This window comes from Protopterus annectens, chromosome 5.part0, assembly GCF_019279795.1.
Source record: "Protopterus annectens isolate FY-2018-M chromosome 5.part0, PAN1.0, whole genome shotgun sequence".
Classification (NCBI taxonomy): domain Eukaryota; kingdom Metazoa; phylum Chordata; order Ceratodontiformes; family Protopteridae; genus Protopterus; species Protopterus annectens.
In genome coordinates, this window is record NC_056735.1 from 1,451,333,826 (window position 1) to 1,451,346,716 (window position 12,891).

General features: G+C 41.7%; 1 protein-coding gene across 1 annotated transcript in view; it reads right to left on the minus strand.

Moving 5' to 3' along the window:
- CWC15 (CWC15 spliceosome associated protein homolog) overlaps nt 1–12,891 on the minus strand; it is a 304,908-nt gene that overhangs the window by 82,384 nt on the left and 209,633 nt on the right. Inside the window, exon 6 of the mRNA XM_044071265.1 lies at nt 7,945–8,069. Within this exon, the coding sequence (XP_043927200.1) occupies nt 7,945–8,069 (125 nt within the window). The remainder of the gene's footprint in view (nt 1–7,944; nt 8,070–12,891) is intronic.

The following is a 12,891-nucleotide window of genomic DNA, read 5'->3' on the forward strand; positions in this document are numbered from 1 at the left end:
AGGGGCTGGCTGGTTGCTTAGGTGATGTGCCATGCAGCCAAATTTAAGGTTTTGAGCTGGCTGTGTAGAATCTGACTGCCTTGCTGTATTAGCAGATGAGGAATTTGTGGTAAAATCCATGGTGGGCCCTGGGCCATGTTCCTTAGTAGTTGGTACCAGTGCTGGCGTGGCCAGTCTGGGGCAATGAGCATAATTCAAGGTCTCTCCATTCTGACTTTCAGCAGCACCTTTGTGAGAAGGGGCAATGGAGGAAAGGCATATACTGTCAGCATTTTCCAACTGAATGAGAGTGCGTCCACTTTCCAAGCTTGATGGTGAAATGTCCTTGTGCAAAATTTTGATAGCTGATAGTTTTGGGGGGAGGCAAACAGGTCTATGTCTGGGCGGCCCCATTTTTCAGTTATCATTGCAAATACTTGTGGATCCACTTTCCACTTGTGGGGATCCATGATGTTTCTGCTTAGGTCGTCTGCCAATGTGTTCTTTTTTCCTGGCAGGAATTGAGCTTGTAATTGAACTTGGTAGGTCAGTGCTGTGTTCCGCAAGGTCATTGCTTGTCTGCATACAGGGTAGGAGTGTGTACCCCCTTGTATATTTATGTACCACATTACTGTGGTGTTGTCTGTCCTTATTATAAGCTGTCCTGGATGGAAAAGGTCCTTGAAGGCTGTCAGAGCATTCTGTACAGCTAGCATTTCTTTTTGATTGATGTGCAGATTCCTTTGATCTGCAGTCCATATGCCTTGAACGCATCGTCCTGCCATGTGTGCCCCCCAGGCATAGTCCGATGCATCTATTGTCATAGTTTGCCTGGCTGGGGGTAAGGTGAAAGGCTGACCCTTGTTGAGGTGACATGCCTGTGACCACCATAGAAACTCCTGTTGAAGGCAGGGAATGAGAGGTATCATTGTTTCCAAGCTGTAGCTGTGTTGAGTCCATACGCTTTTCAGGTACCACTGTAATTTCCTCATATGCACTTTTGCAAATGGTATTAGTAGTACGCAAGATGCCATGAAGCCCAAGGCCTGCAGAATTTTTCTTGCAGGGAGTTGGGTCTTTGTTGCCATTATTTTGAAGTATTGAGTTAGTTGTAGTTGTTTGTCTGGCATCAGATAAGCCATCTGGGCCGTTGTATTCAAGCTGGCACCCAGGAATGTCATATTTTGTGAGGGCACTAGTTTTGATTTCTTTTCGTTTACTGTGGTACCCTAGGCAACTTAGAAGGTGTTTTACAAAGGTCAGATTTTGTAAGAGAACGTCCTTGCTTTCTGCTTGGATGAGGCAGTCGTCCAGGTATGGGTATATTTGAATTCCTCTCTGTCTGCAGTATGCAATTACTGGTGCCAGGCATTTTGTGAAGACCCTGGGCACAGTAGATAAGCCAAAGGGCAGTGCAGAGAATTGGTAATGGGTTGAACCTGCAATGAAACGGAGGTATCTTCTGCAATTTTGTCTGATAGGGACATGCAGGTATGCCTCCTTGAGGTCCAACGTTACTAGCCAAGCTTTCTTGCCCAGCATGGGAAGAAGCTGCTGTAGTGTTAGCATCTTGAATTTTGGTACTTGTAAGAAGGTGTTTAGAATTGAAAGGTCCAGAATGGGTCTCCAAGCATTGTCCTTTCTGGGGACTAGAAAGAGCCTTGAGTAAAATCCTTGGCCTTGCTCCTGTGTAGGTACCAGCTGAATGGCTCTCATGTCCATGAGAGCTGTAATTTGTTTTTGAGCCTCTGCCCATTGATTTTGTGGCAGGTTTGGCATTCCTGTTATCCTTGGCAAGGTGTGGAAATGGAATCTGTACCCTTGTGAGATCATGTCTAGGACACATTTGTCCTTTGTGACAATGCACCAGTTGTCTGAATAAAGTGCTAATTTTACTCCCAAGGGAGCTGCCAAGAGAGTTTTGCTTGGCAGTTTGAGGTGTAAGTCATTGTGTTTGTCTTCTAGTAGTTTGGGACCTGTCTTCTCCTCCCTTCTGTGTTGCAGTGCTCCATTGGCGAGGTTTGTAAGGGATTTGTGCTTGTCCTCTGCCCCTTGGGCGTCTGTATTTACCCCACTGTGGTCTGTCAGAAGCTGGAAAGGACCAATTTTTTGTTGGCCAATTTCTGCTGAAGCGTGGGGGTTGTACCTGTAAGAAATCTTTGACTGTCTGCATAGATTTTGTCTTATCCTCCATTTTCTTTAAAACCTCTTCGGCTTTAACCCCAAATAAGACATCCTGCTGTAAGGGTGCATCTAGTAACTTTGCTTTGACATGATCAGGCAGAGTTTGTTCCTTTAACCAAGCATGCCTACGTATAACAGACCCATTAATAGCTGCTCTACAAGAAGCTTCCAAGGAATCAAATCCACAGTGTAAAGTATGTTTGCCCACCTGTTCAGCTGCATGCAACAGATCCTGCATTTCCTTGAATTCAAACTGTTGAGGATGCGTGCTCATCTTTTGTTTTATTTGAGACATTAGGAATTGCTATTTCAGCATGTGAAATTGACAATTTAGTGCTCTCATAGCTAGAGTAGCTGAGGTGTAAACCTTCTTCCCCCACCTATCTAGTGCCCTGGAGTCCCTTTCAGAGGGTACAGGATTTTTAGCCATAGAAGCCTTAGCCCCTTTGGGACCCTGGGAGATTGTCTCTGGGTCAGCAACAGGGCTTTTGTAAAGGAATTTGTGTGAGTCAGGCACTCTATAATATCTATCTGGTTTGGCTGGAGCAGGAGGCAGAGAATCTGGATTTAGACTAGATTCTAAGTAAACATCATCCACAATGTCTAAAACTGGAGGGATAGCAAGTGGTCTGTGCTGGGGAAGTAAAAGAAACTCTCTGAGCCTTTTCTTTGAATCGGAGTAGTCCTGACCTTCCCAGTGGAAATGTTCCCTCATGGTATGTAAGGTTTCCCCAAAGGAATAGTCTTCAGGGGGAGAAGCTGAGGGAATGGAATCTTCAGCAACAGAATCTTCATAAGGGGGAAAGGAATAATCCTGTTCCTCAGAGGAGGGACTATTGGTATGGAAGCTGCCATGGATCCTAAAACCTGAAGAACCTCTCTCACTGAGTCTTTGTGTTAACAGAGCATCACCCAGAGCTGAAGCCTCAATCTCTAAAGTCTGTGAGCTGGGAGCGACACCAGACAAGAGTGGGTGTTGAAGACTGCTCCGATGAATTCCATCTTCTGGACAGGAGCAAGATTGGATTTTTCCCAGTTTACAGTTATCCCCAAAAGTTTCGCCAGTGAAAGCGTATATTGCAGGGCCGTTACCAAAAGTTGCTCGGTGGGGGGCGGTAAGGAGCAAATCATCCAAATATAGAAACACCCAGAATCCTTGCAGCCTCAATTGAGCTGTAACTACTGCCATGCACTTTGTGAGCACTCTGGGGGATGAAGAGAGTCCGAATGGCAGAGCACAAAACTGGTAATGACTGGCTCCTAGCTGTGAGCGAAGAAGACTCCTGGAACGTGTGTCCATTTTGATGTGGCAATACGTATCCCAGAGGTCTATCGAGCATATCCAATCACCTTCCCTTAGAAAAGGGAGAATGGACTGAACCGTGACCATCAGTAATTTGGTTTGGGCAACAGACTTCTTCAAATTGCTGAGATCCAGACTGGGTCTCCAGTCCCCAGTCTTTTTTGGCACCAAAAAGAATCTTGAGTAAAATCTGGATCCGCGTTGGTCTGGTGGGACTAACTGGATGACTATTTTTTGATACAGCTTGTTTATTTCCACAGCTGCTTCTTCCCTTTGACTGGGTGGAACGTCAGGAAGTTTTGCTGGAAGCTTTAGATAAGTAATGAGGGGAATGGTGTAACCTCTGGTTATGATATTCTGCACCTGATTGGTGGTTACTGAATGCCAGGCAACTTGGTGCGCAGAGAAATGACCCCTGACTACTTCCAGAGGAAAGCAATCAGGCCACTCTTCAGGAGCGCTGATAAGGCTGCCCAGAGAAAGAATCCCTGGGTACCTGATTACGTGGACCCCCTCTGCCTCGGTAGGGACATCTTCCAAAATTGCTACCTCTCTGCAGACAGGACTCCCGGCACTAAGGACAGCACTGTAGAAACACCCAGAACCATGCCACGAACCGAGACACCTGCAGCCCAATCACAGGGTTGAGGAAGGACCGGTTCAGCAGAAAGCGAGGACCAAAGGGACAGTCCTGGAGCCCCAGTGAGATTCACTACAGGTGCAGAGATGGGGGTTTCTGAAAATGATGTCTGAGCAGAAGGCTTTGGAACCAGTATGGTCAAAGGATGAGAATAGGATATAGTCTGTGGAGAAGTCAACCCAAGTCCTGCAGGAGGATGGGTCCTGGAAGGAGTGGGTATCCCCCTGGCTGTCAACAGCTGGTCTACAAGACGCACCACATCCAGTTTTGAAAGGCTCCTGGTGGATCTAGTGGATAATCCCGACGGGGTGTCAGGTCATTCTAGGAACAGACTGTACACCAGCTCTAGAAATGGGTCTGTGGATGGAGAGTATCGTGTCTGTGGTGTGGAATCTACTAGCACTGATGTCTCAAGTTTGGTGACTGGAAGTAGTGCAGTCAAATTCGTATTTATCGGGGCCATAAAAGGGCTCGGCGCCGAAGGGGCACTCGGAGCCAACACGAAAGGTTTAGTTGTAATTGCCGAGACAGGCATCAAAGGCATGCACTGTGCCAAAGCAGCACTCAGTGCCGAAGTCATAGTAGTTGTGAGGTCAATAGTCAGTGCCGGAGATGGTATAGGAGCCATAACTGGCGCTGACATAGGAATAGCCGTAGCTGGAGCACAAGAGGTCAGTGCCAACAAGGCAGACTTATGACTTATGCTCCGAAGATAGTTTTGGCACTTTAGGCTTTACAGATTTGCCCTGGTCACCAGATGGTGAAGAGGGAACTGAGTGGGACCTTTTCTTATCCTTGATTGGAGGGGATGAAACCTTTGTCGAGGAAAGGGCCTCTGAAAAGGGCGACTTAAGTAGGCCCTTCAGGATTAACTTATTCTTGGTCTCGTTCAAAGTGCGCTGATTGAAACTTTGACAAATCACACAGGGAGGTTGCACCGAACGATGGGGCACCACCAAACAATAAACACAATCATCATGTGAGTCACTTTTAGGAAGTTTACCCTTACATGAAGCACAATGTTTAAAACCTGATGTGCCCTTTTTATCAGACATCATGAAATTTACACACAACAATCCACGTAGAATACTAGAGAAAAAAAATTCAAATTCTGCTATCTCTAAGTCTAAACTATCTATATACACACACAATATCTATGAAAAATGTCAAAAAACACACAACTAGTCAGATAAAAGGGAAAGGAGAAAAAATATCAACAATGGTATTCAAGGAATACCACAAGGGTAGAGAGAGAAGGCCGTACCGCCAATAGTACTCGAAGAGTTTACCAAAGGGGTAGAAACAGGAGTGAAAGGTCTAAATATAGCTGTAAAATGACACAAATATCAATATAAACCACAAGCGAAAAGAAAAATGACAAAATATCCTAAGAGATATCAAAAAGTTTTCACTTAGCTGAGAGCTCAGCTGAAACGCAGCTTTATGGCTACGTGGCAAACGAGATCTGAGGTAACAGGGAGAATGGCATTATGGGTAGAAGCTTAGCTCAAGAGTTTTTGACTGTACAACTAAAACAAAAACGACCAACTAAGAAAATACCATCAAGGAACAGAGAACTGTACTCAACATGTTTTAATGAATAAATAAATAAATAAATCCAATACTCATAAAGCACTTTTCATCCAGCTAAGTAGCAGTAGCTGTATATCATGAAGTAACAACCAGTGCATTCAAATCAATTAACATATTCATGATATACATGGATGGAGCTTTTTTGTATTTGTTGAGGTTCATTGGTTGAATAATTGCATGGCGGGGAAGAGTGTTGCTTCCATATTAAGATGTGGTTTTACTTTCTGTTTGTCTAATGAAGTACGGCTACTTAGCTGGAGGAAAAGCGCTTTATGAGTATTGGATTTATTTATTTATTTATTCATTAAACCGTGTTGAGTACAGTTCTCCATTCCTTGGTGGTATTTTCTTAGCTGATAGTTTTTGGCTGGTGCGAGCTTGGTATTAGGCCGACTCGGTTCCGAGGCCTTGGAACCAAATCCATCAGTGATGAATGGAAAGAAGATTAACATCATCAGATCAATTATTTTCATCCTGGAACTCCAGTTGTGCACACTTGAACTTCCTTGAATCCATCTTGGCCTGAGGTGCTAAAGGGGCTATACGCACAAAGGTAGCACTTTCAGTGGTGGTACTAGGGTGTTCCTATTGCTGTACAACAGCTTATCCTTAGGGGGAAGGATACACTGACATCAAGGGCCAAGCATCAATGTCCAATAAAGAACCTGGGTCAGATGCAGAGCATTTACCCAATGTGCCCCTTTTCAAAAGAAAACTCTGGAGCCTTTCTCGCCTTGTTTTCCTGGCAGTGTTTTTAATATTTGTACAGATGGCATAGCTGGATGTATTATGCCTCTTTGCTTGAAATGTAAAGTCCAGTGTGTGCCTCTCAGTGGGCAAACTGACACCACTGCAAACAAACCTGGAAAACAAGGGCTTTGGCACTGTAGCCAAATAGGTCTAATGCTCACAGCACTGACGGTGGAAAGGAGAACTGCTTAAAAGAAGTTTAGCGAGGAAAAAAGGATGATTTACTAACAGTCCACTCAATGAAGTGAAATGCAGCAAAGAAGACAGATTTTTCTCTCAAAAAATAAACTCTAACAGATGGTGATGCGTGCTCAAGAATGGGGGTTCTGAGTGGCAGTGAAGATCTGGAGATTAACAGAGATGCATGACAGGACAGCATGAAGGTGTCAAGCAGTCAGAGAAAGCTTTATCAGCTGTGCAAACTTAACACCTGCAGCATATAATCCTGACTGTTAAGACAGATCACTACTCATCAGGCAAATGGCTCCCTATTCAAATGTAGCCACCTGCAAGTGGCACTAAATATGATCAGTTTGAATGGCTCCCTATTGAAATGTCACCACATGCAAGTGGCACTAAATATGATCAGCCAATTTATGGTTCAAATTACTGAGGCTACAACATCACTGCGCCAAAAATGCAAAAAGCATACCTGTTACCAGCCACCCCAAGAACATTAGTCTCTAGTACAATGACAAACATACTGAATCACAACTTTTGCTCAGCTTGGAATTACCCGTCTAATGTCTTCAAAACTGACTTACCCTAAACTTAACCAAGTCTTCCTTGAATGCTTCACCAAAAAGACTTCTCTCTCCTGCTGAGCATAAGGTTTGGAACTCACTGCTACTTCAACATCCTCCTCTTTGCATTAATTTGAGGAATGGCTTTGTCTGTATGCAACTACTAATGACATCATCAGTTTTTCTTTGGTCTGTTACTCTTCTTTTTGCATTATAAAATGAAGTTACATCAAGGCCTCAGTTAGGTGTTTTTATTCATATGGCTGGCATTTGCAGTAGTAAACTCTGCAGCAATATTTGCTTTTCTTAATACATTTTCTGTCCAAAATGCCTTATCTCTGATTAAACTGCAAATGGGTCCTAACTGAAAAATGAACCCTGGGTCCAACCTCCTCACCTAAAACAGAAACATTACAGTAATATACTAAGGAATACAGGGTAAAAGTAGCCGTGCGTAACTTTTATAAAAATATACAGGAAACAGTCTTAAGTGCAGCATATCAAGAATGGGAATTCATTATTCATGTAATTGGGTAAGCCTGCTCCACTATGAAAACACCATCCACAATATGAATAAGAAACATTTATGTTTTAATGTTTGTAAAGTTTGATTCTTAGTTTAAGTGCTTTCCAACTTAGCTGACTGCCTTGTTCAGTAATCTAAAACTGTATGACTGATTTAAAAATGTACTATTGCCTTTATTAACATTTTCATACAAATCAAAACAGCAAACAATGGAACGGTACCTTACCTTCTCTTTACTTTAAAGTTTGCTTGTGCCTGACTTTGCAGCTGGCTTGAAAGGTTCATTAGAGGGTTGCCACTCAGAATGTTCTCCATTCGAATTCGTTCCTCCTCAGCTTTTTGCTCAAGTTCCTATCAAAAGAAGACAGCACATAGTCACAGAGACAGTAAAAAAAACAAATGGGGATTTTTAAGCTGGTCTGTATATTAGTGTGAGAATATCCTCCAGCTTTGCCTAGTCCTAACATCGCAGTGTTGTGTGAGCTCATATTACACTACTTTTCACAGCTAAACCAGAGAAAGGCTGCTTGCTATTTTACTAATAGGATATTTTAGGTAGACTCCCTCTTTTCATCAACTCATGTTACAAAAGGCCGCATTATGATTTATGAACATCAAGTTAAGCTACCAACTGAAAACCAGGCCTGATCTACACAATGAGTCTTTGTTGAAGGGTAGAAAACTAATGACCTGGATATCATAGAACATAAGTCAAACCTCCAGTTTTGAATGCGTCAGTAAACAGTGCATTAGTCAACTGATTACTGCTAACCAACACTATTAACAATAATAATTAAAATGGACAGTGTGTAGTGCTTTGTCCTCCTTACATTAAGTAATATTAGCTTTGTGATCTGGCACTTCTGGATCACAGATATTTTATTAAGATCACCTACACATTTACAAACTAGACTTTTGAGGAACTGTGCTCAGTAAACTGCAGCCTGCTATAGTTTACAGTAATGAAATGAAAATCAGCCCTATCTGTCAACATGACACTAGTCTGTACCTTCTCCCAGGATCGGCCTTTGGTCAACTGGCGCCGTAGGCGAAAGGTCTCCACAGCATCCCCCAACACCACCCTATGCCCCATCCTGCTTTAACTACACCATCCAGATTACTGAAAAATCACCACTGCCAGAGGTGGATGCCTAGTTGGCCTATGCCTAAGGCCTGCAATGCCTCCTCCTTTTCTGACTAAGTTTCCGCACACCTATGGGTGGGAACAGCATCCTCCCTCAAAGTTTACCAAATGAGCTCAGTAATTCATCTCTCCTTCCCCTCTTACACAACTGTTGGCCATGCATGCATTTCTAGTGCTCTGTTGATGAATTGAACGCTCTCTCTCTCTGTCCGTGAAGCATCACTCAGACAACTGCCACAAGTTTTCCTCCCCTTTATGTAACACAATGAGCAAGTCTGCCTCCAATATTAATGTAAATATCAGTGTAAAGGTATACCACACAACACTGCAGTTTCACTATTCCTATTTCTGTACATTTTAGCAGTGCTGTCAGTCTCCATCCTTCCCTCCCTTTATTTGTCATGTAAAGTTGAGTATGTCCTACTAAGTCTATACTACCCTTTTCCAAGGGACACAAGGGGTAGTACTTTACACTATAGTAGAAATTTGATCAAAAGAGAAAATAATAAAAACTCTGAATTGGGGGGTTGAGGATAAAACCATAAAGAAGAAATTCCATTGTTCTCCTTGGAGGATCAGCTACTGGAATAGGAGGCAGGCAATGTGGCAATGCAAGTAACAGAATAAACGGCTGACAGAATGAATAAATGTGAACATTTTTTGCAGCAACAATGCTAGTGAGACGTGATAATTTGCTTCCTCTGTAAGGAGATGAGTACTGTAAAGCTCTCATAGGGAAGACTGCTCTGGAGTCTAGAAAATTAGGCTGTTATTACAACAGTGTGAAACTGGAACCAAGTTACCTATGACTAAGGACAAACAGGGTTTTGGAAGGTGGGGACGAGTGCCAGAGGTAAACACTGTGGCTCCAACAAAACAGGAAGCATCAAAGAAGGAATGGAATGAAGTGAGTTTGGCTGGTTAGATGACAAGTTTGTTATGAAATAAGTGACATTAGTTGCCAATATAACAATAATAGCCATATGCAGGGACTGGAATACCTGAATCTGAATAGACTTTTTGTGTCATCTCATGCAACACCTCGTAAAATCCTGAGCTCTCATTTTCAACATGCATGCACACATACCCACACTCGCGCACACAACATTCTGGGCCATGCAAGGCTTCACCCTGCTTACAAGTCGGAAATTTATTGGAGTTGAATCAGCATAAAATATTCAGTCTAATGACGATGGCATTACAACTTTGAAAATCTATGACATTCTGTAGCAAAATTAACAAACATATGTCATAATACTCAACCTTCTATTAACACATTTCAGCAATTTGTCCTGTCTAAAAAAAAAAAAAAAAAAACTGTCTACAAAATGGCTTGACAAATTCAAATGAAGTTTTCAGGAAAGACACAGGGTCACTCAGTGACCAAAATTTATGCTCCTTGCTTGAAAGGCAGCAAATCATTTTTTTTAAACACCTTTACTGAATTATCACTTGTGACATAAGCAAATTTACATTTATACATATGTAATCAAATTGTATTAACAAATTAACATTAACAAATATTATACTTCATGTATATTATACTAATAACCCACGCTTGGGTGTGGGTAATGCTGGATTTACCCATGGTTGGTGTGGTTTGGTCATGAGGGCGAAGCCCGAGTGGCCAAACGAAGACAACCATGGGTAAATCCAGCATTACCCACACCCAGTAGTGGGTTATTGCTATTATACAATGACATTACTTAAGAAAAAATTATATATATTTTTCTTAAATAATGGCATTGTATAATGCCTCCTTGCTGCCCTTCCGCAGCTGTCTGGTATTCTGCGGCAGTTCTGATGTACTGCGCATGCGTATGATTACGCAGTACATCAGAGCTGTGGGCAAAAGCAACGGAGAAAGCAAGATCTCCGTTGCTTTTTACAAACTGTCTCACTATGTTAAAAGAGTTTAACATAGCGAGACAACTTTAAAAAAAAGCAACAGAGAATCTCCGTTGCTTTTTACAGCTGTCTCGCTTTGTTAAAGGAGTTTAACATAGCGAGACAGTTTTGAAAAAAGCAACGGAGAAAGCAAGATCTCCATTGCTTTTTTTAAAGCTGTCTCGCTATGTTAAACTCCTTTAACATAGCGAGACAGTGTCTAAAGAGCAATGGAGATCTTGCGTTCTCTGTTGCTGTAAAAAGAGTTATACTAATGGAAAAAGTCCAGGCGACCAGACCTTTTTTCATTACTATAACTCTGATTTACAATGTGCATGCTGACCAATCAGCGTGCACGTTTTGGAATATTAATGGGGGGGTCGTTGTATAATGCTACACTTCACATAACCTAAGCACCATTACATAAATTATTCAATTCCTGACCCCCTCTTTTTAGGCAAGAAACATCTTTATTAAACCATCAATTACAACACAAGCAATCATACATTTATACATATACAAATAAATCACACCAACAATCCCAGTTGCAAACATTTTACATCACAAATCATACTGACTCCCAGTTGTAAACATTATACACCACTTATAATCTATCCAATCGTTTTCAGTCAAACATTACATACCTCATTTAAGCCCTGCCTTCTTTTAAACCCCATTCCTCCCCTGTAAGTATTGTTCCCACAACTCCCATTTCTTTCCTATGCAGTTTGCTTTTACCCTTTTCTAAAGATCTCAATTCCGGTTGTTTTATCTCCATTACTATATTCACTACTTCTAATATAGTCTGTTTAAATTCTGATTTCCATTTTCTAGTAATTGATTTTTTGGCAGCCACCATAATTAGACATAGCAAGGCTATGTCTAGGCAGCTCAGAAAAATCCTCTCTCATCACACCAATCCGCCAACCCATCGTCTTCGGCAGTGCATCCTGCAGAGAATCCTTAAAGTCCATCAACCCACCGCACTCCCAGAAACTATGTTCTCAAGTAGCACTTTTTTTCCACGTCACACCTCGAACATTTGTTGTCTATCTGAGCAAAAAATTCTCTGGAGTCTATTTGGAGAATAAAAATATTTATGCCAACATTTTCAAGCAAAAATCCTAAATCTTCTAGATTTTGTTGCATACTTGGGATACATACATATATCCTCTCATTGTTTCTTTGTGAATTGCTTATCCAATCTCTTCCCAGCCCTTTTGAACCTCCTTTGATTCTTATAGTTATTATACAATATTTTATACGCTCTATTAATTATTCCTTTTTTAATGGCAGCGTCTGTTCTAGATTCTACTAAAACTCTACCAGTGCTGATCTTTCATTTAGGAACCCGCTATTTCTTTCTCTTTGCCTATACTCTGACATCAATCCTTATTAGGTAAGGCAATCTCTAACCTGCAATCCAAATAAATTATTTGCCTCTTCCCATTCTAATAATGTTCCCTCTCTAGTTGTGTGCTCCCAGTACCTTGGTTCCATTGTCAGTTTTCTCCAACAAATTCCATCCCCATCTTGCCTATTGTCTGTATCCCTAATTGCGGTAATCCCTATCGGCAGAATCTCCTTTCTCTATTCCTGTGTTGGCTTAGTTCTTAGAATACTTTCTGCTACTTTATAGATATAATATTCTGTATGATTATTGTTATTCTCCTTAAAGGCCTGCATCCAAAATCCCAGTCTCTCCTTGCTTCTTGAGCCCCCCCCCGTTTCAACAACATCCCTTTCCAATCTGAATTATAGTTTTCTGCTTGTGCTATGTATAGGAGCCTTAAATGTGTAGCTCTAAAATACCACTTAAATTGGGTAATCCCAATCCATCCTGTTCTACTGCAAGAATCAGCTTATCCCACTTGACTCTTGCCACCTTCCCATCCCAGATAAAGTCCTTCAGCTCTTCATTAATAGCTACCCACAACTTTTCCTCTGGTTGATAAAATATGCCTGACCTGTGTATAAGACTAAAGGGACTAAAAACATTTTAACTGCTTGCATCTTATTATACATAAAACAAAGCTTCCATTTTCTCAATTTTTGTATTATCGTTTGTTTAGTCTCTTCTCACATATCCTTTTCTGCCACACCAGAATCATCTTAATCCATACTCCTAAATACTTCATTTTA